The sequence below is a fragment of the Hippopotamus amphibius genome, chromosome X, assembly GCF_030028045.1.
Source record: "Hippopotamus amphibius kiboko isolate mHipAmp2 chromosome X, mHipAmp2.hap2, whole genome shotgun sequence".
In the NCBI taxonomy this organism is placed as follows: Eukaryota; Metazoa; Chordata; class Mammalia; order Artiodactyla; family Hippopotamidae; genus Hippopotamus; species Hippopotamus amphibius.
In genome coordinates this window covers 107,842,186-107,868,364 of record NC_080203.1, presented here as the reverse complement: position 1 = coordinate 107,868,364, position 26,179 = coordinate 107,842,186, and the positions used below count along the sequence as shown (strand labels likewise).

General features: G+C 36.8%; 1 protein-coding gene across 5 annotated transcripts in view; it reads right to left on the bottom strand.

Annotated features, from left to right (window-relative positions):
* DMD (dystrophin) overlaps positions 1-26,179 on the bottom strand; it is a 1,940,210-nt gene that overhangs the window by 1,412,302 nt on the left and 501,729 nt on the right. For all 5 annotated transcript variants that reach the window (XM_057717394.1, XM_057717395.1, XM_057717398.1 and 2 more), the window contains 3 exons: positions 24,633-24,821; positions 23,399-23,580; positions 7,843-7,993 (listed from right to left, as the gene is read on the bottom strand). In XM_057717394.1, the coding sequence (XP_057573377.1) occupies positions 7,843-7,993; positions 23,399-23,580; positions 24,633-24,821 (522 nt within the window). The remainder of the gene's footprint in view (positions 1-7,842; positions 7,994-23,398; positions 23,581-24,632; positions 24,822-26,179) is intronic.

The window sequence follows — 26,179 nt, the reverse complement described above, 5'->3', positions numbered from 1 at the left end:
CACTGTAGTTTCTTTGGCTGGTCGACTGTACACATATTCCTCATGAATTGGCCATCTATGGTAGGTAGCCAGCTGAGGATTTGATTCCATTGAATGGTTTTCCTTTTCCGCATAACCAAGGCTCACATGCTTGATTTCTACGGACACACACAAGTGTGACTGCTAGTACCATCTTCTGTGACATTTATAAAAAGATGCCAGGGTTATAACCATTAAGATATTTGAACAGAGAATGAAACAGGGAGAGAAGGAATGAAAAAAAGTCAGAGTCAGTGAGAGGACACCAGAGATAATATCTCCATGTAAGTAGCTTTAAAAATGTGTTCCTTCTTCACCTATATGAATTGTTTTCTTGACTCTGCTCAATTTTTTTTACTGTTTATTTAAATTGTAAGTTTCATGTCTCTGTCAGAGTGGAAACAATGATGGAGCATCTGTGTGTGATAGAAGTAGTCAGAATTATTTAAAGCATTTGCTCCAAAAAACATTTACTGAGCATCAATTGTGTGCTAAATACTTGGCTAGACATTGGGGAAACACAGGAGAGGTCTCTTTGGTTCTCTGGCTGTAGCATAGTATTTTTTTATTAATTATATTATTTATCTTTACTGTCATAGCCATTAAACATTCATTAAGCACTTACGGGGGCAAAAAATAGGAAATAAAATGGAATTTCATAGCACTAACTAATAACATGTACTTTTAATCCTGCTAAAGATGGAAGAGAACTTACTAGTCACTAAAAGCACTGCTTGATTCTATGGCATTCTTAGCTTTTCAGAATCACTCATCCTCTTCTCAATTATTGCATTTCTCTCTTGGTACTATTTTTTAAAATCCAACTTTGGTCTCCCAATTGCCGAGTCTCAGAAACTATTATTTTGAACTCTTTGATAATTCCCTAAATCTAGTCTCTTTGGTTCTGTTGTTGATTTCTAAAACATTTTAAAAAGAATTTTCATTCAGGCTCTATATACTTTGTGCAATAACTTCCTAACATATTCTGGCCTCCTGTTCATCTGTGCTCTAATTTATCTTACAAGATATATCTTCCTAAAATATAAATTTTCCTAAATTTCCGCTCTCCTCAGTTTAATTTATCATCAACGAGGGCTCCGTATTGCCCACAGATCAGCTCCAAATGCCTATCTTGTGTTCAAGACCCTCCATGATCAGGCTGTGGTCCTCCAGCAGGGAGCATAGTGCAGCACGTGACCTAGGCAAGTGACATACCTTATATTGCCCACCTCATTTCCTTTGCCCAAACAAATCACTGTTTTTAACATTCTCAAGCCATCTGACATATTCTACCTTGTATAATGGTCACTTGTTCTCTGTGTCATTATCTGATATACTAGCATGTGAGCTTCTGGAGGAAGATTCCATACACAGTAGGTCTCTGTATTCTTCACAGCAGCTATTTTGCTTTAATAAGTGTTTGTTCAGTGATATGGAATAAAATGCAATGGAACGAAATGAAATGTCAAATCCTTTGGCAGGATTACACCTAAATCTTCCCATTACATGACTATCTAGATCATTTTAAAGGTCACCAGAAGAGGATATTTCACAATCTTGGCAATCCAAATGTTTGTGATTAACTAAGCTTCAAGGAAAGGATAGGTGACTGAGCTTCTAAGAGGTCATTTAATTTGTATTAATCAGAACTTAACAAAGAACATTTACTAAAGTCATAACATGTCACATTGATACCTGCAAATTCTAATAACAAATTCTAATAAACACTGCTGATGTTTTTACTAGGTCGATGTAACTAATAATAAAAGTCTAAATCTCTCATAAGAATTGGAAATTTAGCTAGTAAACTAAGCTTTAAACCTCATCTCAGTGTGACTGTGCTACGAGACAAGATTCCTGAGTCAATTATTTTCTTTTTGATTAAAATACCCACCAAAATAGCAAACTTCTTTCCCATTAATGAAAGTTCAAGCCCACTGACAACTTTTATTGTCCTCAATAATATTGTCACTCCTTTTAGGGAAACGCTTTCATGCCTTACGAACATCACTAATAAAATCTTTCTCTTAAGACAGAAATAACCAACCAGAATCATTTCTGACGTGTTCCTTCACAAGAAGATTGAGAGGTTCAATTTGTTCACTCCCAAGAGAATCACTTTTGGGTGACTCAGATCTAAAGTAAACCTCTAAATTCTTGCCCCAAAGCAATAGCTATGAAGAATGACTGGTCTCTTCCAAATTTGCAGCAAATTGAACTTTTCCCAGTTACCCTGAGTTAACAGTTTGGCTAGATTTAATAGTAACCACCAATATAGGATCGATCGTTTTACCTTGCCTAATTGGCAGATTCAGTGAAAGTGACTTATTTCCATGGCATTTCACAGTGGTTGAATTTCTAGCCTGCCTCGTAATAAAATGCAATTGAAATGGAGATAGCAAAGGATACCGTCACAGAACATAGAGAAGCAGATCTGTAATATGCATGGTGTACTTGCAAGATCTGCCCTCCAACTGAGAGAGAGAAAGGGGGTGGCCGGGGGCGGGGGGGGGACACGCACGCCAGAGCCCTCTGACCTGACCAGAATTTATATCCATTCCTAGCAACAAAACCTGTATCTCTTCTTTAATTCTGTCATCTGTAATCATCTCCTAAAAAAAAACAAAGAGGATCACTCTAGGATGTAATGTCTCTGGATATGAAGTTAAAGAAACTAAATGTTATATTAGGTGAGAAGCATGGTGATGCAGCAGGGTGGGGTTACTTTCTGACTACTCCAAGGTTACTGATGTATTTCATTGTCAGAAGGAGCAATTTCCTTATTTTCATTCACTAATAATCCTTGGGAAGAAAAGCTGCAATGATTATTCAAATAAGGCTTTAGTTTGAATTCAGTTACCTAAAGAAAGAACATTTATCCCTTCTTCTGTTCTATGAAGCATGGAAACACTAACAAAAAAAATATTTACTCCTTTTAGTATATACTTCTAAGAAAATATACGTTTCCCATTTATATAAATTAAAGTCCTTTATAAACTGTTAGATTTTGTCAAAAAATTTTCTTCTCATTGTAATTACTTCAAGTAACAAAAGAGAATTATCAACTGTCAGGCTTTCTCAGCTATGTAATATGTTTTTCCCTTGTCTTAATTTTATAAAAAAAATAATATATCGTGAAGTGGGTTTAAACAGTTAAAGGCAGAAGTTGGCCTCGCTTTCTGTGCCAGCAAATCATTTCCTTCTGCTTTTCCTTATGCACTTATATGAATAAATCCTAGATGTAAACGATTTCATAATCAACTTGCATATAGTTCTGTTGCTTTCTTTTTGTTTCAAATTATTCTCTTCAAAGCAATTTCATACTCATCAGAAAAGGCACATTTTCAAGTAATGGACAATCTATTCAAATTTTATGACAATATTAGTCCGATACTTTCCATTCCATTCACTCTAAATCTTCCAGAGGCAAGTACAAAACCTTTCAGGTAATTGGCAGAATATGAAGACCCTGGACAGCCTAACCTCAATGAAGGCTCTGTTCCTGGTTTCCAGGTGAGACCTTTGCTCACAGTTGCCCTAAGTCACTCACCCTTATAGCTACCCTACCATTCTCTGCCACTTCTCTCCTGCAGGCCTGCTTCCAGGCTTCCTCCTTAGACTCCAGGCATCCAGTGCCAACATCCCTCCCTCTGATGCTCCATGTTACTGTCCATAGTCTTGTCCTTGCCTGAAATGCCTCACATTCCAAAACATTAAAACCATGACTGGAAGAAACACTAAAAATCGACTGGCTCAACACTTTTATTTCCAAAGTGAAAATATGCAGAACCTGAGAGATTCAATAATTTCTGAAAATTACATATTTAGTCAATGGTATGCTGGGATAGTATTCTGGCTTCCCAGGCAAGAAGGCTATCTTAGGTTGAGTTCTTTCCCAAACAAACCCTAAGCCAAATATTTGGGTACAAATAGTTTATTTGAGAAGTCATCTCAAGAGACATTATGAGAGGGTGAGACTGTGAGCCAGTTTACCCCATGGACATCTAGGGCCCAGTTTTGCTGGGAAACCTCTGAGAAACTGTGGGAATTGAGAGACGCCTTGGAATCATTCCACCATGGGGCAGGGATTCTAGGGTATGTATCCATCATCTCCCACCCCTCCTCGGTTAATGGCAGCTCTGGCAGCACTAACTACTTTTTGCCCGTGTTCCAACTGGCAGATTCTCCTGTGGCCAGTGAATGCCCTCAGGCAGGGATGAAGCCACTGGTATATTCAGAAACTGTCTGCACACAACTTCCAGTAGGTCAAGGGGAAGAGAATGGGTACATGGTCTACCTGAGGAATGCACAATCCACACAGAAAAAGTGGTCCAATTCAAGGTCCAGCACTGGCTCTTCTTTATCAGATGTTCAATTAAAATCTTTATCAGATGTTCAATTAAAATCTATGTGACAAGCGAACCTCTTTTAGTCACAATTTCCATGTGAAAATCAGAATACAGTTGATGCTTTATTTTTTCCCAGCGGGGTATTTTAATCCCAGCAGGACTATCATAGCTATAGCTTCTCCCCAGACTGCTTAACCTTAAGCTGCTGTGGCCAAAGGATGGCTTTGGCCGCAGCAATAGCAAAAGCCAGCCCCATTTTTCACTGAACCTGAAGTTCATTAAATAAAAAAGAACTCTGGGACTTAGAAAGAAAGGTATCTTTCATCTGCATGAAAGAATTGTGAAGCTAGCTATGACAAAAAGTTAGAAAAAAAAGAATGAAGTTGGGTGAGATGTAGATTTAGGAGGTATGAGTTAAGGGAGCAGATACTTCCTTTCAAAGCCATAAATCCAAGAAGCACATAATCCTGAATAGAGTTGTCAGATACAAACCAGGATGTGCAGTAAAATCTGAATTTCAGCCAAACAACAACGAATTGGGGACATATTTTCACTAAAAAAATGCATTGTTTATGTGAAGTTCAAATTTAACTAGGCTCCTTGCATTTTTATTTGCTAAATCTGGCAACCCTAATTTTGGGTCAATCATGAAGGTTCGTGTGTGTGTGTGTGTGTGTGTGTGTGTGTGTGTGTGTGTGTGTGTGTGTGTGTGTGTGTGTGTGTGTGTGTGTCCTGATGGACTCAGCAAGGCTCTGTTCCTACAATAAGACCCAGAGCTAGTTTTATAATGGTTATTAGAATGCAGCACTGTCACAATTTGCAATTTGCAGGTGACATGATTTTATATGTAGGAAACCCTAAAGACTCCACAAAAAAACTGTTATAACTAATAAATGAATTCAGTATTCAGTAAAGTTGCAGGGTATAAAATCAATATACAAAAACCTGTTGCATTTCTATACACTGGCAACAAATTATCAGAAAAATGAATCTTAAAAAAATCTCATTTACAATTGCATCAAAAAGAATACAATGCCTAGCAATAAATTTAAACAAGGAGGTGAAAGACCTGTACGCTAAAGACTGTAAGACACTGATGAAAGAAACTGAAGAAGACACAAATAAATGGAAAGATATTCCATGCTCATTGCATGGAAGAATACTGATAAAATGTACATAAACCCAAAGCAATCAAGAGATTCAATGCAATCCCTATATCAAAATTCTAATCACATCTTTCATGGAAATAGAGCACAGAATCCTAAAATTTGTATGGATCCACCAAAGACTCCAAATAGCTAAAGCAATCTAGAGAAAGAAGAACAAAGCTGGAGACATCAAGCTGCCTGATTTCAATTTATATTATAAAACTATAGTAATCAAAACAGTATGGTATTGGCATAAAAAACAGACACATAGATCAATGGAACAGAATACAGAGCCAAGAAAAAAACCAATGCATAAACGGTCAATTAGTTTATAATAAAGGTGCTCAGAATATACAAGGGGGAAAAGGACAGTCTCTTCAATAAGTGGTACTAGGAAAACTGGACAGGTACATGCAAAAGAATGAAATTAGACTACTATCTTTTACCTTACACAAAAACCAACTCAAAATGGATTAAAGACCTGAATGTAAGACCTGAAATCATAAAACTCCTAGAAGAAATTATAAGTGGTAAGCTCCTTGACATCAGCCTTGGCAATGATTTTTTGGATCTGAGTCCAAAAGCAATGGGAACAAAAGCAAAAATAACCAGTGGGACTACATCAAACTAAAAAGCTTCTGCACAGCAAAGGAAACCATGAACAAAACAAAAAGGCAACCTACCAAATGGGAGAAAATACTTGCAAATCATGTATCTGATAAGGGATTAATATCCAAAATATATAAAGAACACACACACCTCAACTTCAAAAAAAAATCTGATTAAAAATGTTCAGAGGAACTGGATATTTTTCCAAAGAAAACATACGAATGGCCAAAAGGCACATGAAATGATGTTCAACATCACTAATCAGGGAAATGCAAGTCAAAATCACTATTATCAAAGAAACAAGAAATAACAAGTGTTGGGGAGAATGTAGAGAAAGGGGGATCCTCATACACTGTTGGTGGGAATGTAAACTGGTGCAGCCACTGTGGAAAACAGTATGGATGTTCCCCAAAGAACTAAAACTAAAACTTATATATGATCCAGCAATTCCACTTCTGGATATTTATCTGAAGAAAACAAAAACACTAAGATATATGCACCCCCATGTTCATTGCAGCATTATTTACAATAGTCAAGACATGGAAACAACCTAAGTGGGTATTGATGGATGAATGGATAAAGAAAGTGAGGTATATACATATATATATATATACATCAGAATGTTGCATATATCCCATAAAAGACATAAAAAATAATAAAATCTTGGCCATTTGTGACAACTTGGATGGTGCTTGAAGGAATTATGGTAAGCAAAATAAGTCAGACAAATACTGTATGATTTCACTTACATGTGGAATCTAAAAATCATTACAAACAAACAAACAAAACAAAACTTACAGATACAGAAAACAGAACGGTGGTTGCCAGAGGGGAGGGGGCTTGGGGATTGGGTGAAATGGGTGAATGGTGTCAAGAGGTACAAACTTTCAGTTACGAAATAAGTAAGTCATGGGGGTGTAATGTACAATATGGTAACTATAATAAAAAAAAATTGTAGTGTATATTTAAAAGCTGCCAAGAGAGTAAATCTAGAAAACAAGAAAAAAAATTTCTAACTTTATATGGTAATTGATGTTAACTAGACTTAGTATGGTGATCATTTTGCAGTGTATACAAATATGGAATCATTATGTTGCACACCTGAAATGAATATAATGTTATATGTCAATTACACCTCAATTAAAAAATGGATGCTGAAAAGAAAAGAAGTATTTATGTAGAAATTCTAACCACAGAAACAATAAATGCTTTCTGGCATCCAGGGAGCATAACTATAAATGCAGAAATAAATTGAAGAAAGGCAAGATGGAAATATTAAAATTATTAGAGTCTGTATTTTATAGGAAAGCAATGCTACAGACGTTCATCTTTCATCAAGCTTGGCCTGCTCTCAGACCTTATGAATTGAAGGTAAAAGCATGTTTAAAAAATCTGGAGTTATTACTTAAATTTGCTTTGCAGGTAATCCCTACAGAGACCCTCTTCCAAGAAACCAAAACTTTAATAAATCACATAGCCTGCATTTGTTCTCTTCCAGAAATATATTTGATTTTTTTTCAAATATGAAAAGCATAGCTACTTTGTATTGAAAAAGTAAACATTGCAAAAAACATTAGGTAAGAATTATTTTAAAACTCTTCTCAATTGAAGCTTCAATTCTTTCTTATCTGCAAACCATGGCATATGTATGTACGCAATACACATATACACTTAGAGTTTGTTTTCAGATGAAAGCAAATAGCATAAAATATACCAACCTTATGTTGTTGTACTTGGCGTTTTAGGTCCTCAAGATCAGGTCCGAGGGGTTCTTTTTCCATTTTTCTTGTTCTCTCTTCTGTTTTTGTTAGCCAGTCATTTAACTCTTTCAGTTGCTGATTCTGGAGATCCATTAGAACTTTATGTAAACTGAAAATTGGAAAGACGCCTATTATTGCCTCTGTCAAAACAACTTTACTTACTATCATTAAACCTATTACTAGGTAAAGCTATTGACATTTATAACTAAATTCGCGTTCACATGGTTTGGCCTCTGTTGGACATTAAGAAGGAAGGTAGAGAAACCACAAGGGATAGTGACAGCAGATCTGATGTTTATGATCTTTATGCTGATTCAGGGACATGCACCCCAATGTTCAATGCAGCACTATTTACAACAGCCAGGTCATGGAAGCCACCTAAATGTCCATCAACAGAAGAATGGATAAAGAAGATGTGGTACATATACACAATGGAATATTACTCAGCCATAAGAAAGAACAGAATAATGCCATTTGCAGCAACATGGATGGACCTAGAGATTGTCATACTGAGTAAGTCAGAGAAAGACAAATATCATATGATATTGCTTATATGTGGAATCTTAAAGGGTACAAATGAACTTATCTACAAAACAGAAATAGAGTTACAGATGTAGAAAACAAACTTATGGCTACCAAGGGGTAAGGGTGGGGGAGGGGGATAAACTGGGAGATTGGGATTAACATATACACACTACTGTATATAAAATAGATAACTAATAAGGACCTACTGTACAGCACAGGGAACTCTACCCAATATTCTGTAACGGCCTATACGGGAAAAGAATCGAAAAAAGAGTGGATATATGTATACGTATAACCGATTCACTTTGCTGTACACCTGAAACTAACACAACATTGTAAATCAACTATACCCCAATAAAAATTTTTAAAAAAAGGAAGGTAAATAAAGCCCATAATCAATGACCTCTGAAGTTATTCTTTAACTTATTATAGTTCACACATACCAATTTTTAGAAAGTTTCACATAGCTAACTAAATGTGGACATGATAAATACAGTGTGAGGCATCTGTGGTAACTGAGCTAGTATTATATCCTGGTAATCATTTGTTTATATATCCATTATTTTAATATGTGTGGTAAGAAAAGACAGCCACAAATTCTTTGTCATGTCATCAACAGAGTCTATTTTCCATGCTCAGGAATATGGACTGGCCTTGTGATTTGTCCTGACCAACAGAATAAGGCAGAAGTGACACTACACGAGTTCCAAGCATAGGCTGTAAGAGAACAGGCAGCATTTGTATTCTTTCTCTTGGAACCCAGCTGCCATGCTGTAAGGAAGACCAAGCTAGAATGATTAGAGATCATCTTGAGAGTAACTCTGGAGGATAAAATGCTATCTTAGAAGTTGAGCTTCCTGATGAGTGAAGCCTAATGAGTGACCCCAGCCATACCACAATTGCGGAACAATCACCTAGATGAGCCCTGCCCATAATTCTGATCTACAGAATCATTATGTAATTATAAATTTTTGTATTAAGCCACTAAGTTTTAGAGTCATTTGTTATGTAGAAATAGATGAATGAAAGAGTTTTTTTTTTTTCCAAAGATGTATACAATAGTGGGTTGGGTAATGGATTTAAAGTCCAAAGGCTTGGTTTTGGTTCACAGCCTGGCTATATGCCCTAGAACTAAGTTCTTAACCTTTCTCAATTTAAACACCAGCATCAGGGACATGAGATAATATCTTGCATATCAATCACACAACTTCATGATGAGGATGAAAATTAAAATTTAGGTTATTTCTTCCACTAATTGAACAAAAAGTTGAGACTCAAATGAGAAGTGTTAGTGCCTATTTTAAGGTAAATATTATTTATGAAGGCATGCTTAAAGCATTTTTGAAAACCATAGTATACTGCACACTGATCTTACAATGTCAATAAAGAGGACATAATTCCAGTTGGAAATTTATTATTCTGATTTATAAAATCTTAACCAGAAATTTCCATTAGTCAGCATGTTTAAAGATACAAAATACACACATAACTGAAAGTGTTTAAAAATAATTTCAATTACACCATTTACCATTACACCTTTAACCTTTTAAAGACAGGTGTCCCCTGAGGCACACCGTAATCAGAAGTCTATGAGAATGAGCTTTCATTCATGAAACAGAAGAAGTAGACATTTTCTTTTTATGGGAAACAACACAGATGAAGCATCCATTTAAGCAGAAGCAAAAACTCAAAGTTGCTAGTTTAAGTCTCTTAGACAATGAACACCATCCTGGCATTGCAAGGCACATAAATCTTTTACTTTATTGGTTCAGTCTATCCCTTGAGAACTGACTTGATAACAAGATTTCATGAGAATTGGCTGCAATATCATTCCTTGTGTTCGTTGTTTTTCCTGCCCGGTTTGTCATTACATTGAGCTAAGGATCTCACAATTCATAAACTAAAAGAAAAATCCCATATTATTATTTATACGTGAAGAAATGTTTCAAGTCTAACACACACGCATTAATGATAATAAGGGATTTCATTTTAATTTTTTTTTTTTTTTTTTTTTTTTTTTTACTTTTGGGCAGACGTTTTCATTCAACAAATATTCACTGAGTTCCACACCTGTGCTGGAAACTCCTATTTGTTAGGAACAGACAAAAGAAAATATCCTCATATTCAAGTAGCTTAGAGACTTTAATGGAAATTCCTACATCAACAATTACAAAAGTACAAGGAAATCATTATAATTAGATTTATATACATTTAGAGGAGGCATAAAAGTGGCTCCAAGTTGACCTGGGATCATTATGAATGGTGTCATTACACAAAACATAGCCTGAGGGTTGAGACTTAAAAAACTGAGTCATATACTTATTAAATGTAAAATTACTGAATACTTAGATGTTATGAATGGAGAGGTAAGAAAGACCCACACAGCCCCTAACAGTCATGGAGCTTACATTCTGAGGCTGGGGGTCACAGATAATATATAGCTCATTAGGCCATTAGTTAACTGTAATTGTGATCATGCTATGAAATGAGAGTAACTGAATTGAGTCTGTGAGGTAAGGAAAGGCTTTTCTGAAGTCTGAAGAGGAAGTAGTGAAGAGGAAAGGGTAAGCACTTTCTAAATAAAAGGAATCACCTGTGCAAACGTCCTGAGGCATCAGAGAGGACCAGGAAGGCAATACAGCTTGATGATATAACGTGTGGGAGAGTTGCACAATGTCATACCCTACACTAATCCATGGGCTCTGGGAAATTTCTTGAGCTCTGCCTGAAAATCTGAAGCCTGAACCTCGAGTAATCTTTTATGTTATTATAAGCGGACTCAGAGACTAACCAATAAGAATGGATATACCAATAAGCATTTTGTCAAGTATTGAATTTTTTCATAGGTGGAACGTAGGAATGTGTAATTGAAGGTTCTTGGAGGAGGGGCTGGCATGGGTGGGTGGCAGATGGTGTATGAGGACACTCAGTGTGCCGCCTGTGTGGTTCAATATTTTAACGACTGGTACAATCACATCAATGCTTCCCAGATCCCAACTTTTCCTCTCTAGACCAATGGTTCTCAAAGTGTAGTCTCTGAACCAACAGCATCATTTCATCCCCCTGGAGGATGTCTTAGCGTGTGTGTCTATGTGTGTGTACACACATACAGAGCTTACATGTGTGTTTATACATATATATTTATATATAGTGTGTATATATATGATTTTAATGAATATATGAAATCATCTAGCTTAGGATGAAAAATTAAGTAAAAAATAAGTAAAAAATTAATTATTTTAAGGCAAAATTATTTAAAGACAAGTGCAGAAATGGAAGAAATCGTGAAGGTGGAGCATGATTAACTTATGTTTGAAAAACACTGAATAATCACATCCTTGGTCCTCCTTACCACCTAATGAGGTAGCTAATACTGTTATTTCTTTATTTCTGAGGACACTGGAACTTGGAAAGGTTAAAGAACTTGCCCAACATATCTCAGTGACATGTTAAGCCAGTATATAAATGCTAAGCTGTGACCTAAGTCTGTGCTCTTAACCTTGAATTATTTTCCCTCTTTATGGATAAAATGTTGTATTAGGTTGGGTCATATGAAGTTGCTGGTATTTGAGGTTTTTATTCCACGAAAATGACCATTTCATTTTGTTCAATCTAAAATACTATTAAGGCGGGCCCGAGGAGAGCCCCGGCGGAGTAGCCGCGCGCCGCGCTTTCACGCCACCCCAACACGGATGGGCCCGCCTCGAGGACGACCCTCAGCCCCGTGTCCCACCGGGTCCCTGCGCCGCACCCAGGGACCGCAGTGAGTCACCGCGCCGCGCACGGTGTAGCGAGCTCAGCCATGCTCTGATAAAAAAAAAAGAAAGAAAAATAAATAAATAAAATAAAATACTATTAAAATGAGAAAGTCCACATTTCCAACTAACATTCTCAAGATGCAAATAAATTAGAGAAATTTATCAAATTCATAAAATAAAAATCTACCACCCACAGGCAAGGAAAGAGTTTGCATTTTTCTTGGTTTCATTTTATGGTTTTCAAGTGGTCCTTTAGAAAAGGAAATGCGATCAAAAGGAGAATGGAGCATAAATATATGACTGGCACTCAAGAGAGGAGGTAGGAGAATTGGAATGAGATAGCTCCAGACAGGAGATGGTCCTGACAAAGTCTAGAGGCAGAAGGATGTCAGGATATGATACTAGGAACTGCTACAGCCAACCTCCAATTGTAAAAGCACTTGAGGACAGAGGGAGACTAGCAAAACCAATACACTGAAAGAAGTTAGGACTCTGATGGCACAACTGAGTCACAGACTTAATGGTCTTGAGTCAGCCCACCTGTAAATTTATTGTAATATAACATAATAGATATCCTTATGGTTTTAACTAGTGCTTCCCAAACTTTAATGTACATATGAATCACCTGGTGAGTATGTCTTATTATGGATTCTAAGTCAGTGGGTCTTCATTTCTAACAAATGCCCAGGGGATGCCAATGTTGCTGGTGCACGGATCACACTTTAAGAAGCAATGCTCCAAACCACTTTGAGTTGGGTTGTTAGTTACAGTAAAAGGCATCTTAAGGTCTACCGTTTTTCAAATAATTTTATTGAAGATCTCTCTCATCTCACATCCACTGAAAGAATATTAGCTCCATGAATATGAAAGAAATCAATGCAAACATAGGATCTGCTTTACAGAGACTCTGTTGGACTCTGGTAAAGCATTTATTCCCTAACCAGTACTGTCCAGTAGAATTTTCTACAATAAGGTAAATGTATAGATCTGTACTATCCAATACTACAGCCACCATAGCCATAAGTGGTTATTGTGCACTTCAGATATGGCTAGTATGACTGAGATACTGAAGTTTTACTTATACTTAATTACAGTAATTTAAATTCACGATCCAATAGCTACTTGTGGCTACTGGCTACAATATTAACACAACTCTAAACCAACAGATAAATGGATTGACAACAACAAAAAATCCTAATTTGAAGTCTTTATCCAGACCATTTCATTATGCCATGCAATATTTATAAGGACTGATATTCTGACTTAGGAAATCTAGCAATAAATATAGATAGCATTTTTTTGAAATTTCCATCTTCTAGACACAAACTTAAAAATGCCAAAATTGTACATTTTCATTAATTTCAGCCTATATTTGATACTCTTAAGAGTGTTTCTTGGACTTTATGGTAATACATTATAAAAAAAGATATAAAAACTTACAAAAATTAATCATCTATGTAAAAGTACAGAGTTTATAAATCCTAGGGGGTTATACTTAAAAATTACAAAATTACCAAGAACGGTAAACTCTTTAGAAAGGCAAGTTCTCAGGCACAATTTCCTAGACTTCATAATTATTTGTTTGTATGCAATTCTTAAATAAGAAATACAACTAACAGAAGTAGGTAAAGTATTACTGTGAATTTCTAGATTACAAGAATCACCAGTGATGTTCAATTAACATGTTATAAATTCACAATACAATCCCATGATTTAAGTTGTCAATAAAACATATATTTGGTCAGTATGAATTAGAGAAACAATTATTAACACCATTTCAAATTTTAAACTACATGCCATTTACTAACTAAAATCATGCTGGAAAAAAACTAAAATTAACTGATTCACTTATTCAAACTGTTGGCTTGAAAATCTTAGCAAAATGGTTTTAATGAATAGACTACAGTTTTGATTTTACCTCAGGAATTACTTACATGAACAGATGCTCCCAGAATGCTGACATATGCTTAAACATGTAGTTATTTTAACCCCTGTATGTGGGTTTTTATTTCATTTACTCTATTAATAAAGCAGTCATTGAAGGTGACGTTTAAGTCCAGTTTTTATTCAAATTATCACATAAAGGTGAATTACTGGAATTTAACTCTGGTCAGGTGATTCCAACGAACACCCAGGGTTGAAAACGATTGTACTGGTTCTCAGGACTCAGGCATAGATTTTACATCAGCCTTTGGATGCTCACAGGTGGCAGATGTTTTGGTAGCTGATCCCAGGCAGCATGGCCACATCAGGAACGAGAGGCATGGAGAGAACACGGATGTAGGTTTAGGATGCAGTGGTGCATTTTTGTTTCACAGAATCCTTTTTAAACACGATATGGTTTTTCACATTCCATTCAGTGGGAAAATAAATACTAATACACGTTTGATTTGGAGGGAGGATAGAAAGTTTCCTTTCATTTCTGTTGTTGGAAGGGAAATTTTGCAGGTGAGTTCTTTCTAAAATATTTATTGTGAGGCTGTAGAATAAGAACTGTGGCCTCCATAACCAGGCTGTAGGGTATAACAGAATGGTAACTTTACCCGATTATTTATAAACTAATAACACTTTATAAGTAGTACATCATCTATTAAATAGTAATTCTGACCTTGCATAACTTGGGACTTTCAAATAAAATTTTATTTGTAACAAATTTTTTTTCATCATTTGTCAGACAATAGAGATATTACTATAATTAAACCTAGTGATGCAGGAACTGATATTAGCCCCGATTTACTGACGGGAAAGCAAAGGTTTACCTGAGGCAAAAGGCAAGCAAGGGCAGATGGGAAAGTGGGAATCAGGTATTGTGGCCCTGGGGGCCTGCTTCACCATCATGCTATACTACATGTACTAATGTTACTTTTTTAGAGATAACTGAAATGAGGAATAGATATAAAAGTTATGTCAGTGATTATCAAGAAGGAAAAACAGAAGAAAAAAAGAAAGTCATTTACTGGGATTTTTCTAGATTTTTGTCATCAATAGATAATTTTACTCTTTCTTCTCACCAAAATGAGGGGACATTATGAGGTTTACGTTAACGATAGAAACCACTATACACTTTGAGACCCAGTTCCCATCAAACATATAGTGATAAAGTCAAATGAATGACCAGACATTTTAAATATTTATAATGTCTCATTAAATGTAAGAATCAGAAAATCTGATAGATCCCAGGTTAAAAAAAACCACACATTGCTTTAAAATAGAAAATGAATTTTGATAAATTTAAAGAAAAGTTTCAGTCACACATGTACAAACACATGTACAAAGGCTCTTTGTTGTCCGACAACAATGAATGGACCATATAAGGCACATAGGTATTTTTCAGCTCTCAAGGTTTAGAACATTTACCAAAGCTCCCTGAACGCCCTATGAAACACAAGGTTTAAAACTAAGAATCCAATAAAATAATGACCCCCCCCCCAATGCATAAGACTTTCACCATCACTGTCACCTCTACCCTACCACCTTTACCGTCACTACCTCCACCACCAATTTCTGCCAGTTCCCAGATGAAATTTCTTAAAGTCTATCATCAGCATCTGGGCAGGTGCTTAATCCCCCCTGCTCCCCTGCACCCCCTTGCCTCAAAACGTCCATCCTCTTCCCTCCAAGTCCTAATCACACCTTAAAAGACCCAGCTGCAAAGCCTGACACTGGACAGTGGTCTTCTGTCTCTAAATCTCAGGCACTAGTTTAGTAGGAGTTTCCACTGGAGAATGAAGTAAGGCAAAGGTCTAACAGAATCATATGAAAAGTTTTTTTTTTCCTCCCAAAATGAATGTGTCCATCCTGTTCTCTACAACACCACCACTCTCACCAGTTGGTGACATCTTGGGCCAGGGGAGAAAGCAACAACAGGTCATGCACATTGTTCAAAAGCTCCCACTAGAGATCAACTCAATGATGGGTGATGCCTTAGAGGGCCAGGGCGGGGAGGGTGGGGGGGGGAGTCGAGGGAGGGAGGGAATATGGGGATATGTGTATAAATATAGCTGATTCACTTTGGTGTACCTGAAAAACTGGTACAAGAGTGTAAAGCAATTATATTGCAATAAAGAGCCTAAAAAAAAAAAAAGTTCCCATTAATTCTCACAGTTACCATTCTATTATACCCTGCAACCTGGTCATGGAGGCCACAGTTTTTATTCTACAGCCTCACAATAAATATTTTAGAAAGAACTCACCTGCAACGTTTCCCTTCCAACAACAGAAATGAAAGGAAACTTTCGATGCTGCCTCAAAATCAAACATGTATTAGTATTTTCCCACTGAATGGAGTATGAAAAACCATATTGTGTTTAAAAAGGATTCTGTGAAACTAAAATGCAACACTGTTTTCAAAATAGTGATCTATTTTACTCTTCCATCCATATAGCTCAACAGTCTAATTATTGATTTTCTTCAACTATTCAGAGCAATATTAAAGTTCAAAATGCAGACAAATTCATTTGCATTTTGAAAGCACAAATTCAAAATGGTAACAATAACATAATAAAGAAGCCGCATGGCTGGATGCAAAAGATTCTTGTGGCAAATACACTATGGCAACACTCAATTCACTTTCTGATTAAATACTTACCAAGTGGGTGAAGAAACTTGCAGATGTCATCACAAACCAAAAGATGACTCTTAAATACAATGACTGGAAGACTGTTTAAATTATCTGTAGTAAAAATGGGGTGTGTTGACACTCTGAGATCATGTTAATTTATATGGCCATAGAAGCCCATTCTCAATTTCAAAAATTATGTCACTATCTAATATCAGGCACACACTAGACACACGATAAGTATTTTGTGAATGCATAAATGGTATCACTTAATTGTGAATCAGACATAAGATGATATAGTACAAAAATGTATATACTTTTCCAATCAGAAATATCAGAATTAAGATTATAAAAACATCAAATTCCATTGATCTGGTGCTGTTGAGATAGTCCACTGATTTAATGTGAATCATTTTTTTATCCATAAATGAGAACAGCATCACTTTACTCGACACACTGCTTTCTCAAACACGCCTAGCTCACTCCTTCCTCAGGACCTTTCCATTTGATTCCCTTTGCCACAGCTATTGGCATGGCTGTTCCCTCCCTCGTTTAGGTCTCTTCTTAAATATAACTTCATCAAGGAGGGCTTCCCTCACTGACCATGTACACACAGCAATACAATGTTTCACTCTCTAAATCTATCCCCTGCCTTTTTTCCCCCTTTTTATTATTTAATGCCATCTGCTATGATATACATATTTTACATATTTTTTAGTTGTCTGTCTCCTCCCACAAACAAGGCATGCTCAGTAAGAGAGGGATTAATTTGTTTTGACCAGTTTGACTGATAATTCCCCAGTATCTGAGACAGTGCAGGGAACATAGGTGATAAGAACTGTCTGTTAGACGGATGAATAAATGATTGAGCTTAATTTTATAATTATTATTTATCTTTATGAAAAAGCAGTGTTCAAAACATGCTACTCTGGACTCTCATTTATCTGAATTCCAGAGATCTGGCTCTCCTATTTATAATTTAAACTATGAGAGTCACATACTTTATATTATTGGAACAAGTTGTGTCCACTTTTTTTTTTGGCCACACCACGTGGCTTGTGGGACTTTAGTTCCCCGACCAGGGATTGAACTGGGCCCTCAGCAGTGAGAGCACAGAGTTCTAACCACTCGGCCACCAGGGAACTCCCTGTGTCCACATTTAAAGTGCGTGTTATTTACAGAAAAGAGTGTCATGGCCGGTCATATCGATTTGAACCTGATCAAATTACTGTATGTTAATAACTGGTGCTTATTAAGCCAATAATGAATTGTCAATACTCTCACACTGTCTCTAATTGTATATTCTTTCACAAGAATCTTGCTATTCCATAAATCACCCGTGAGAGACGATGTCAACATTTAAGCACCATTTTTTGGAGCTTCTGAGAAAGTAGTTCATATGTTTGGCCCACCTCAGTTGATAGAAAGATCAGGTGCTTGGGAATCACCTGAGCTCTCGTTAAAGAGTCTGATTCTGTAGCGTGAGGCCTGAGATTCTGTATTTTTAACTAGGTCACTGGTGATGTTGCTGCTAGTGGTTCTTGAACTACCTTGATCTGCAAGGAATTCTTATTTTAACATGATTAGAAGAAAAAATTGTATTAATGAAACCGTGATATAAAATAACAGTCGCAGATTACATGTTGTTAAAAAATTCACTGCAACAAATTCATTTAATAGATTAGAACTACTTAAGAAATTAATTCACATATTCATCCATTCATTCAGATATTCACATGTGCAATACATTAGTCACTTCACTTGGGAGAAAACAATCCACCCATTTATTCAGCACCTCTTTTGCTCTATTCACTCTCACATATGTTATCTCATTTCCAGATTGGAACAGACATTTGGAAAAAAAGAGAGAGAGAGAGAGAGAGAGAGAGATGAGACAGAGTTGTTAGACATATTTTTCTCTCCAAAGTGTTGATGGTGAGTCACAATTATTTCCCATGTTATGGCTTGTATTTTCACCCAGATACTATTCATATCTCTCCTGCTAATGTAAACCAGAACATAACTTCACTTGGCCTCCTTACTGACTTGCCTTCATTTTTCCCCCCTCATCATCGCAAAGGTTTTAGTTTCCCTCTGCATGTCCTAACCACAATTATCAAAGAAGTTGATGGAACTTGCTGTGCCTATCTTTATGAGTCCTTGCAGAAATGTCAGTAAATCTCTTTTGCTCTCTGCAGGTTGCAATTTTCAATCAAATTAATTAGTTTATTCATAGAGAAGAAAATCTTCTGTTGACCCGACGCCAGTAGTCTTCCTGTACTTCCACAGTGGGAAGTTTTGTCTTTCTTCTCTCTCCCTCACCTCCCACCACCCGAAGGGTATTCTGCAGCATAAAAATGAAACAAAACAAAAATCACTTTGCCTACTCTTCTGAAGGTTTCCAACTCGAGCATGTCAACAGATAATGTCTTGTCTTAATTATTTTATTTTAATTATGCAATCAATGGCACTTAGTTCTTTCATTTCAATCTCGTAAACCTTGTTACAGATTGGTAATTGACCAATAGCAGCGTGTTTATGTCAAGGTAGTGTGTGGCTAGAGATATCCTAACAAATTCTTTATTATATTAGCTTTGGCTTCATTATCAATTCATGTCCACACAGATATCAGAACTGATGAGGAAAGAGATTAATAAGGAAAGAATCAAATGAGAATAGAGTAAAATGGAGGATGAAAGGAAGAAACATCTACACATTTATGTTTTTATTAACATTCCTTTGCGGGGAATATTTTTAAATGTTTCAATAATAAAATTATAACTTCAAATGTAATTTTAATCACACTGCTCATGTTCCCTTGCCCCCAGAAAACATCCACAAACAAATCCCTTGGGAAAAAATTGAGCAAGGCAATTAGAACAGCCTGGTGGAAAAAAAAGAGCGAAACATATATATGAGGCATAGCTATATAGTATGCTTAAAATAATTAACCCATGGCTAGTCATCTTAATTATAATGATCATTCTTTACATTTTGTAATAATTTTGCATTCACAATCTACTTTTCATAGTTGGCCAATATCTTCTGGAGGTGTGCCAGGTTCAGAGAACTGCCACTGTTTGAGAAATCAGTAACTGAGGACCGCAGAGGGGAAGTATGCTGCCCAGTTCACATAAATAAGTGTTTGAGAAAGGCAGACCTTATCCCTTAGGTAAGTTAGAGTAGATTCAGCATAAGTTGGAAATGAAAGCATTTTGTTATCTCTGTATTTTTAAAATTTCTTGTTTTGTTTGATAATTGCTAATGGTTTGTGAGATACATAGCATTTCCTAGATACAACCTGTATAAAGGTAGCAGCTGTATGTATGAGGCAAGGATGCCTATTTTCGGGGGGGGGGGGGGAGAAAAATCTTGACTGTTAGAAAGGCAAAAAAGAAAATAAATACAGCAGGAATGGTTTATAAATGAATGACTGGGCTAAGATAGTAGAATACATTCATGTATTATTACAACCACCACCTGGCATAAGATACTAGCATCTCTTACCTGGACTATGGAACTGATATTATAACTGCCCTGTCTTCTTCCAGTGGTATTACCGATATTTTCTTTACCTGTTTTTCCCCTACTTAAAACCTTCTGATGGCTTTTCCTTGTACTTACGGTAGAACTCAAAGCCCTTGATTTTATCCCGACACTGCAATACATGACAAGACCCCTACCTATATTTCAAGCCCCTCTCATACCTCAGCTATCTAATCTTCCCTCCTGCAACTCTTCAGCCATGCTGGCCTTTTGGTTCCTCTAATGAGCCAGGCTGTCCCTATTTTAGGGCTTTCGCACTGGCGGTTCCCTCTGTCTGAAGTGTACTCCCTCTTGACCTGCAGATGCTGGCTCCTTCTTGTCATTCACATTTCAAATTAAATGGCACCACCCCAGAAATAACATTCCTGGGTCGCAAAGGCTAAAGTAGCCCCGCAAACTCTATCACATTACCTTTTATTGTTTTCATCTTTATTGGAGTATAACTGCTTTACAATATTGCGTTAGTTTCTGCTGTACAACAAAGTGAATCAGCTGTATGTATACATATATCCCCACATCCCCTCCTTCTTAAGCCTCCCTCCCAACCTCCCTATCCCACCCCTCTAGGTTGTCACAAAGCATCGAGCTGATCTCCCTGTGCTCTGCAGCAGCTTCCCACTAGCTAGCTATTTTACATTTGGTAGTGTGTATATGTCAGTGCTGCTCTCTCACTGTGTCCCAGCTTCCCCTCCCCTCCCACACCCCCCTCCCTCCCAGTGTCCTCAAGTCCGTTCTCTACGTTTGCATGTCTGTTCCTGCCCTGCCACGAGGCTCAACAGTACCATCTTTCTAGATTCCACACACACACACACACACACACACACACACACACACACACACGCATTAGCATACGGTATTTGTTCTTCTCTTTCTGATTTACTTCACTCTGTATAACAGACTCTAGGTCCATCCACCTCACTAGAAATAGCTCAATTTCATTCCTCTTTATGGCTGAGTAATATTCCATTGTATATATGCACCAAAACCATAATTCAAAAAGATACATGTACCACAATGTTCACTGCAGCACTATTTACAACAGCCAGGACATTATCTTTTAATCTCTCCAAAAAACATATTCCTATCTGATATTTTTCTTGTGTGTGTGTGTGTGTGTGCATCTGTGTATGTGTGTGTGTCTGTGTGTTTTAATTTCACTGGATGTCAGACTCTCTAGAGCTTCTGGAACCTTGTGTTCATTACTCTATCCCCAGTGCCTTGAAATGTATTTGATATTCTGAGGCAATCCATTAATATTTATTAGTATTTGTGCATACATAGATATAGATATAGATAGTATTATTTATACACACACACAGTTACATATATAGTGTTATATACTGTTACAATATGTAGTAATATATATATCACAATGAATATATATCAAATATAATTTGGTAATTGTTCACAGATATGTTGGTAGGTAATACTTATAATTTACAAGTGTAAATATTCATAGATTTTAGTTCTCAGTTTATCTGTATTCCCAGTTTTTTTACCTTTGTGAGGAAACAACAACTTAAGAATTCTAGCTGGCTTTGGTTATAGCTCATAGGCCTAGAGAAACCTTATTTATCATTCCTCTCACCCTAAATCTATGCTTAGGCAGGAATAATGGCTTCTGACTGGGTCTTTTCATACCCTATCTTTCTTTGTGGGAGCAAGCTGAAAGGTATGGACTAATCCTTTTTTGTTTGTTAGCAATTTACTATGGCTTCCTACTCCTAAGTAATCATATGTTTGGAGACAATAGGTAATGCTTCAAATTGAAGCTAATCATCAACATGGCCATGATAGTAGAAACTGAACAGGTAGCAATGCACTAAAGCATTAAATAAAACCTAAAATTACTATTGTTTTAGAATACTGACAACATTCTATTGTTATCAGCTTTTGTGTCCTCTAAAAAAAAAAGTCTATCAAAAGTCAGGTCCAGCATAATTTGCATAAGGTTTAACTCATTTAGAATTTTATGCCTGAAAACCCACGAAGTTAAAGTCTTATGTGAGACTTACTGTTATTTACAAACTCACAAGAGACTTCTGAATTTGCTTAGCTTAAATAACACTTTGTGTATGTGTATCTCAACAAATTGTCCAGACAAGTCTATCTGCTACAAGCTGTTCCTTATTAGTGTCTCATTTTAAAAACTCTATGTTTTAGCAAAATCTATGCCAGCTAAAAGGCTGCCCTTACTTTCTTGTTAATCATTCTAAAAGCTTAGCAATACAAACCAAAGTCCCCCAAACTTCCCTAAGGACAAACTATATTTTGATGTCAATCTTAGCTTAGTGATATTGCCATTTCAGGTTTCCCATCCTCCAGCAGGATGAGGGTGAGGAAATTACACACATATGTGTGTGTGTGCGTGCTCATCCATCATCTAATGGTAGATATCTCTTTAACAAGGGAATTTAAAAAAATTAACCTATTTTTAAATGCCATAATAAAAGATTAAAAACTTGGGATTTTAATTTGAGGCTGAATTCCCCTTTTCCCAACTCAGTCTCGAGCTGCAATGAATTAATTGTTAGTATGAATAATTAATTCCATATTGTTAGTCCTACTGAAAAAAACAGAGTAAGGAACAATGGAGCTATTTAGCCTTTGGAAGAGGATGGGAAAACAGAATGCATCAAGGAGAAGAGAGTGGTGCCACTATGGGAAAGGCAGCAAAGGAGGAGGTTGGATTTTAAAGACTTTCAAATTTTATCTGCGACTGCTCTGTTTAAGCTGCACAAATGGGTGCAAACGAAAGTTGCAACCTGAAGAGTGTTGTACCCCAGATATTTCTCCTCCTTAATACCACATAGTTTTCTATTGAGATGTTCCTCACGACATGAGCAGTACGGTAATGATATACAAACAATAAAGGGACGTATCTAGAATAAATAAATAAATAAAGTATAGTTTGTAGATAGTGGTTCTCTCTCCAATATCTCCACTTCACTTACAAAAGTAAAAACCGAAATGTAACAGACATAAAAATCTAACCAAAATGTCTCCTGAAGAAGACCTGCATACTTTAGGGAAAAAACTGAGAATCCTAACTTAAACAAGAAAAGTGCATCAAAATAACAGTAAGATCCTAAAATTTGCTACTTTTAGAAATTAAAAACAGACTTACTTGCTTTGTTTTTCCATGCTAGCTACCCTGAGGCATTCCCATCTTGAATTTAGAAGATTCATTTGTTCTTGCACTTCGGTTTCTTCGTCTTCTGATAATTTCCCTGTCCCAATCAGTTGACTTCCCAATTGAAGAACATTGCCCACCCGTCCCTGATGGGATGTCAAATCCATCATGTACCCCTGACAAAGAAAGAAGTTGATAAGAGTTGACACGTAAGGAAAATCATCATGATTGCTAAACTTTTTTTTTTTAATTTGTAGCCCATTTAAACTTTATTCCCAGGAAAATTATCTTAATTTTTAAGAAAATCCAATAGTGTTTCTAATATGAATTTAGGAAAATTATTAGCTTAGGTCACCTTCTGCAGAAGCAGACCCTGAGATCAGGACTTATGTGCTAGTGATTTATTTATGTATTCATTTATTTAATTAATTAATTTAATTAATTTATTTATTTATTGGCTGTGTTGGGTCTTCGTTGCTACACGCAGGCTTTCTCTAGTTGTGGCAAGCAGGGGCTACTCTCCGTTGTGGTGTGCAGGCTCCTCACTGCTGTGGCTTCTCTTGGTGTGGAGCACAGGCTCTAGGCGTGTGGGCTTCAGTAGTTGCGGCACATGGGCTCAACAGTTGTGGCTCATGGGCTCTAGAGTGCAGGCTCAATAGTTGTGGCACACAGGCTTAGTTGCTCCACGCATGTGGGATCTTCCTGGAGCAGAGATCAAACCCATGTCCCCTGAATTGGCAGGCGGATTCTTAACAACTGCGCCACCTAGGAAGTCCTATGCTAGTGATTAATTAAGGAGGACATACCAGGGGAGATCTGCAAGGGATCTGAAGAAGCAGGAAACAGGACAGGGAAGGGGAGGAAGCCAAGGTAGTGTGTTATCTCAGAAAGTCTCCCACTGAGGGTAGTTCAGCCTGATACCCCACAGGTACTCTGAAGTGTAAGTTCTATCTCAGCATTGACCTCGACCCAAGAGAAGGGACGTGGCCTTTCATATTCCTGTATGAGTCACTGGAAAAATCAAACCTCAGCACCTTGAAGTGTTATTCTCCAAAGGAGAACTTCCAAAGCTGGCTACTGGAATGCCAAACACAGGAACGTTTATCTCGTTTCCATCTCAATAAACACAAAATTACCAAAATACAAGGATCTTATAGAGTAATTGAGGAAAACAGACTTATCATTATAAGCCATGTGCTTTGTTTCATTAATCGATGTTTTGCTTTACCTCGTGAGTATGAAATTGTTCTTTCACTTCTTCTACATCATTAGAAATCTCTCCTTGTGCTTGCAATGTGTCCTCAGCTGAAAGAAGCCATGAGAGTACTTCTTCTAAAGCTGTTTGATAACTGTCCAGGCTTACTTCAGTCTCCATCAATGAACCGCCAAATGACTTGTCTTCAGGAGCTTCCAAACGCTGAACAATAAAACAAATTGGGTGTTATACAATTAGTATCTTTGCAGACTGTTCCAGTACATTAAATGATAAATCGAATGAAATATTTAAAACGCTAGAAATGTCCACTTGCATTATCAGAGACACGAACAGCAGACGCATTCAATAATGAGCCTGCATTTTTAACATCCTCACAAATACACACACAGATTCTCAAATGGCAGTTGGAATCCACTTCGAATTAATATTTTATTAAAGCTCTTCTGGGTTACTATAAAGGGTGAATTAGTACATCATCTCTTCATGTTGTATTTTAAATGCCATGGATTTTCATCCAGAGGTAAACTTTTTTAGTTCACATTATCAATCCTTTACATACACGTTATTGGTATTATATTTATATAACTTTTGCAATGACATTAAAGGAAACATCTCTTCCCAAGAGCCCCTAATGAAACATTTCTGAAAATTTACAGACCAGGAAAGTTATCAGCATGAAAATAAGAGGGGGAAAGGTAAAATTTAAAAAGAAATACCTCATTCACACATCTGAACTTTCTAACAGTATAACAACTTCTATGAGTTAAGCGTTTCTTTCCAGAAGGCCATGGTTTAAATAACAAGACACTATCTTAGGCAAAGCAAAATATGAATTATTTGCTACCAAATTTATTCAGCAGATATTAACTGAGATTCCCAACAGTTGTCTGGTAATTTCTCCTTGGATCCTAAAACTGAGAACAATGGTTACAAAGTATTCATAATTCTAAAGAGAAGACCCAGGCCACCTATGAAGGAATTGCTAAGAAGGGACCACAAAACTGTCCCACCACCCTTAATCCACTGCCTAGCTCAAAGGTGTGTACGAGGAAACAAGGAGACTGACTGGAGAAATCTGGTGAGAAAGGATTCCTCTGGAGTACGATGCATGTCAATACCTTTCGCCACCTCAAGCCAAGCAATAGAGACCTCAACAGAATCACCTGTAGGGCAGGCAGTAGATTCCAGGATGGAATATTGACCTATAAACCTGGCTGTGTATTTGCAGAGATTCAGGAGCTATGGGACCAGTATTATCAAGTGACAGGAGAGAGCTCTTGGGATAAGCTATGTGCCTGCTGCTTTAAACTCAAGGCAATTATCAATAGTGAAAATCTGAACTAATAAGAAAATCTGGATAATTTTTTCTTTAGGTCAAGTGCACTCATGGTAGGTTGCTGGGATTTAGAAATCCTGAGAAGGACCACACTCAAGAGGTTTCCTGCTAAGGTAAGGGACACAGGCAAATAGTTGAAGTAGTCAGAGCAAAACTATTGGAGAAATACTTGGAGAGGAATCTTCTGAACATGCTATAGATAGCAAGCAAGCACTGGGCCCTA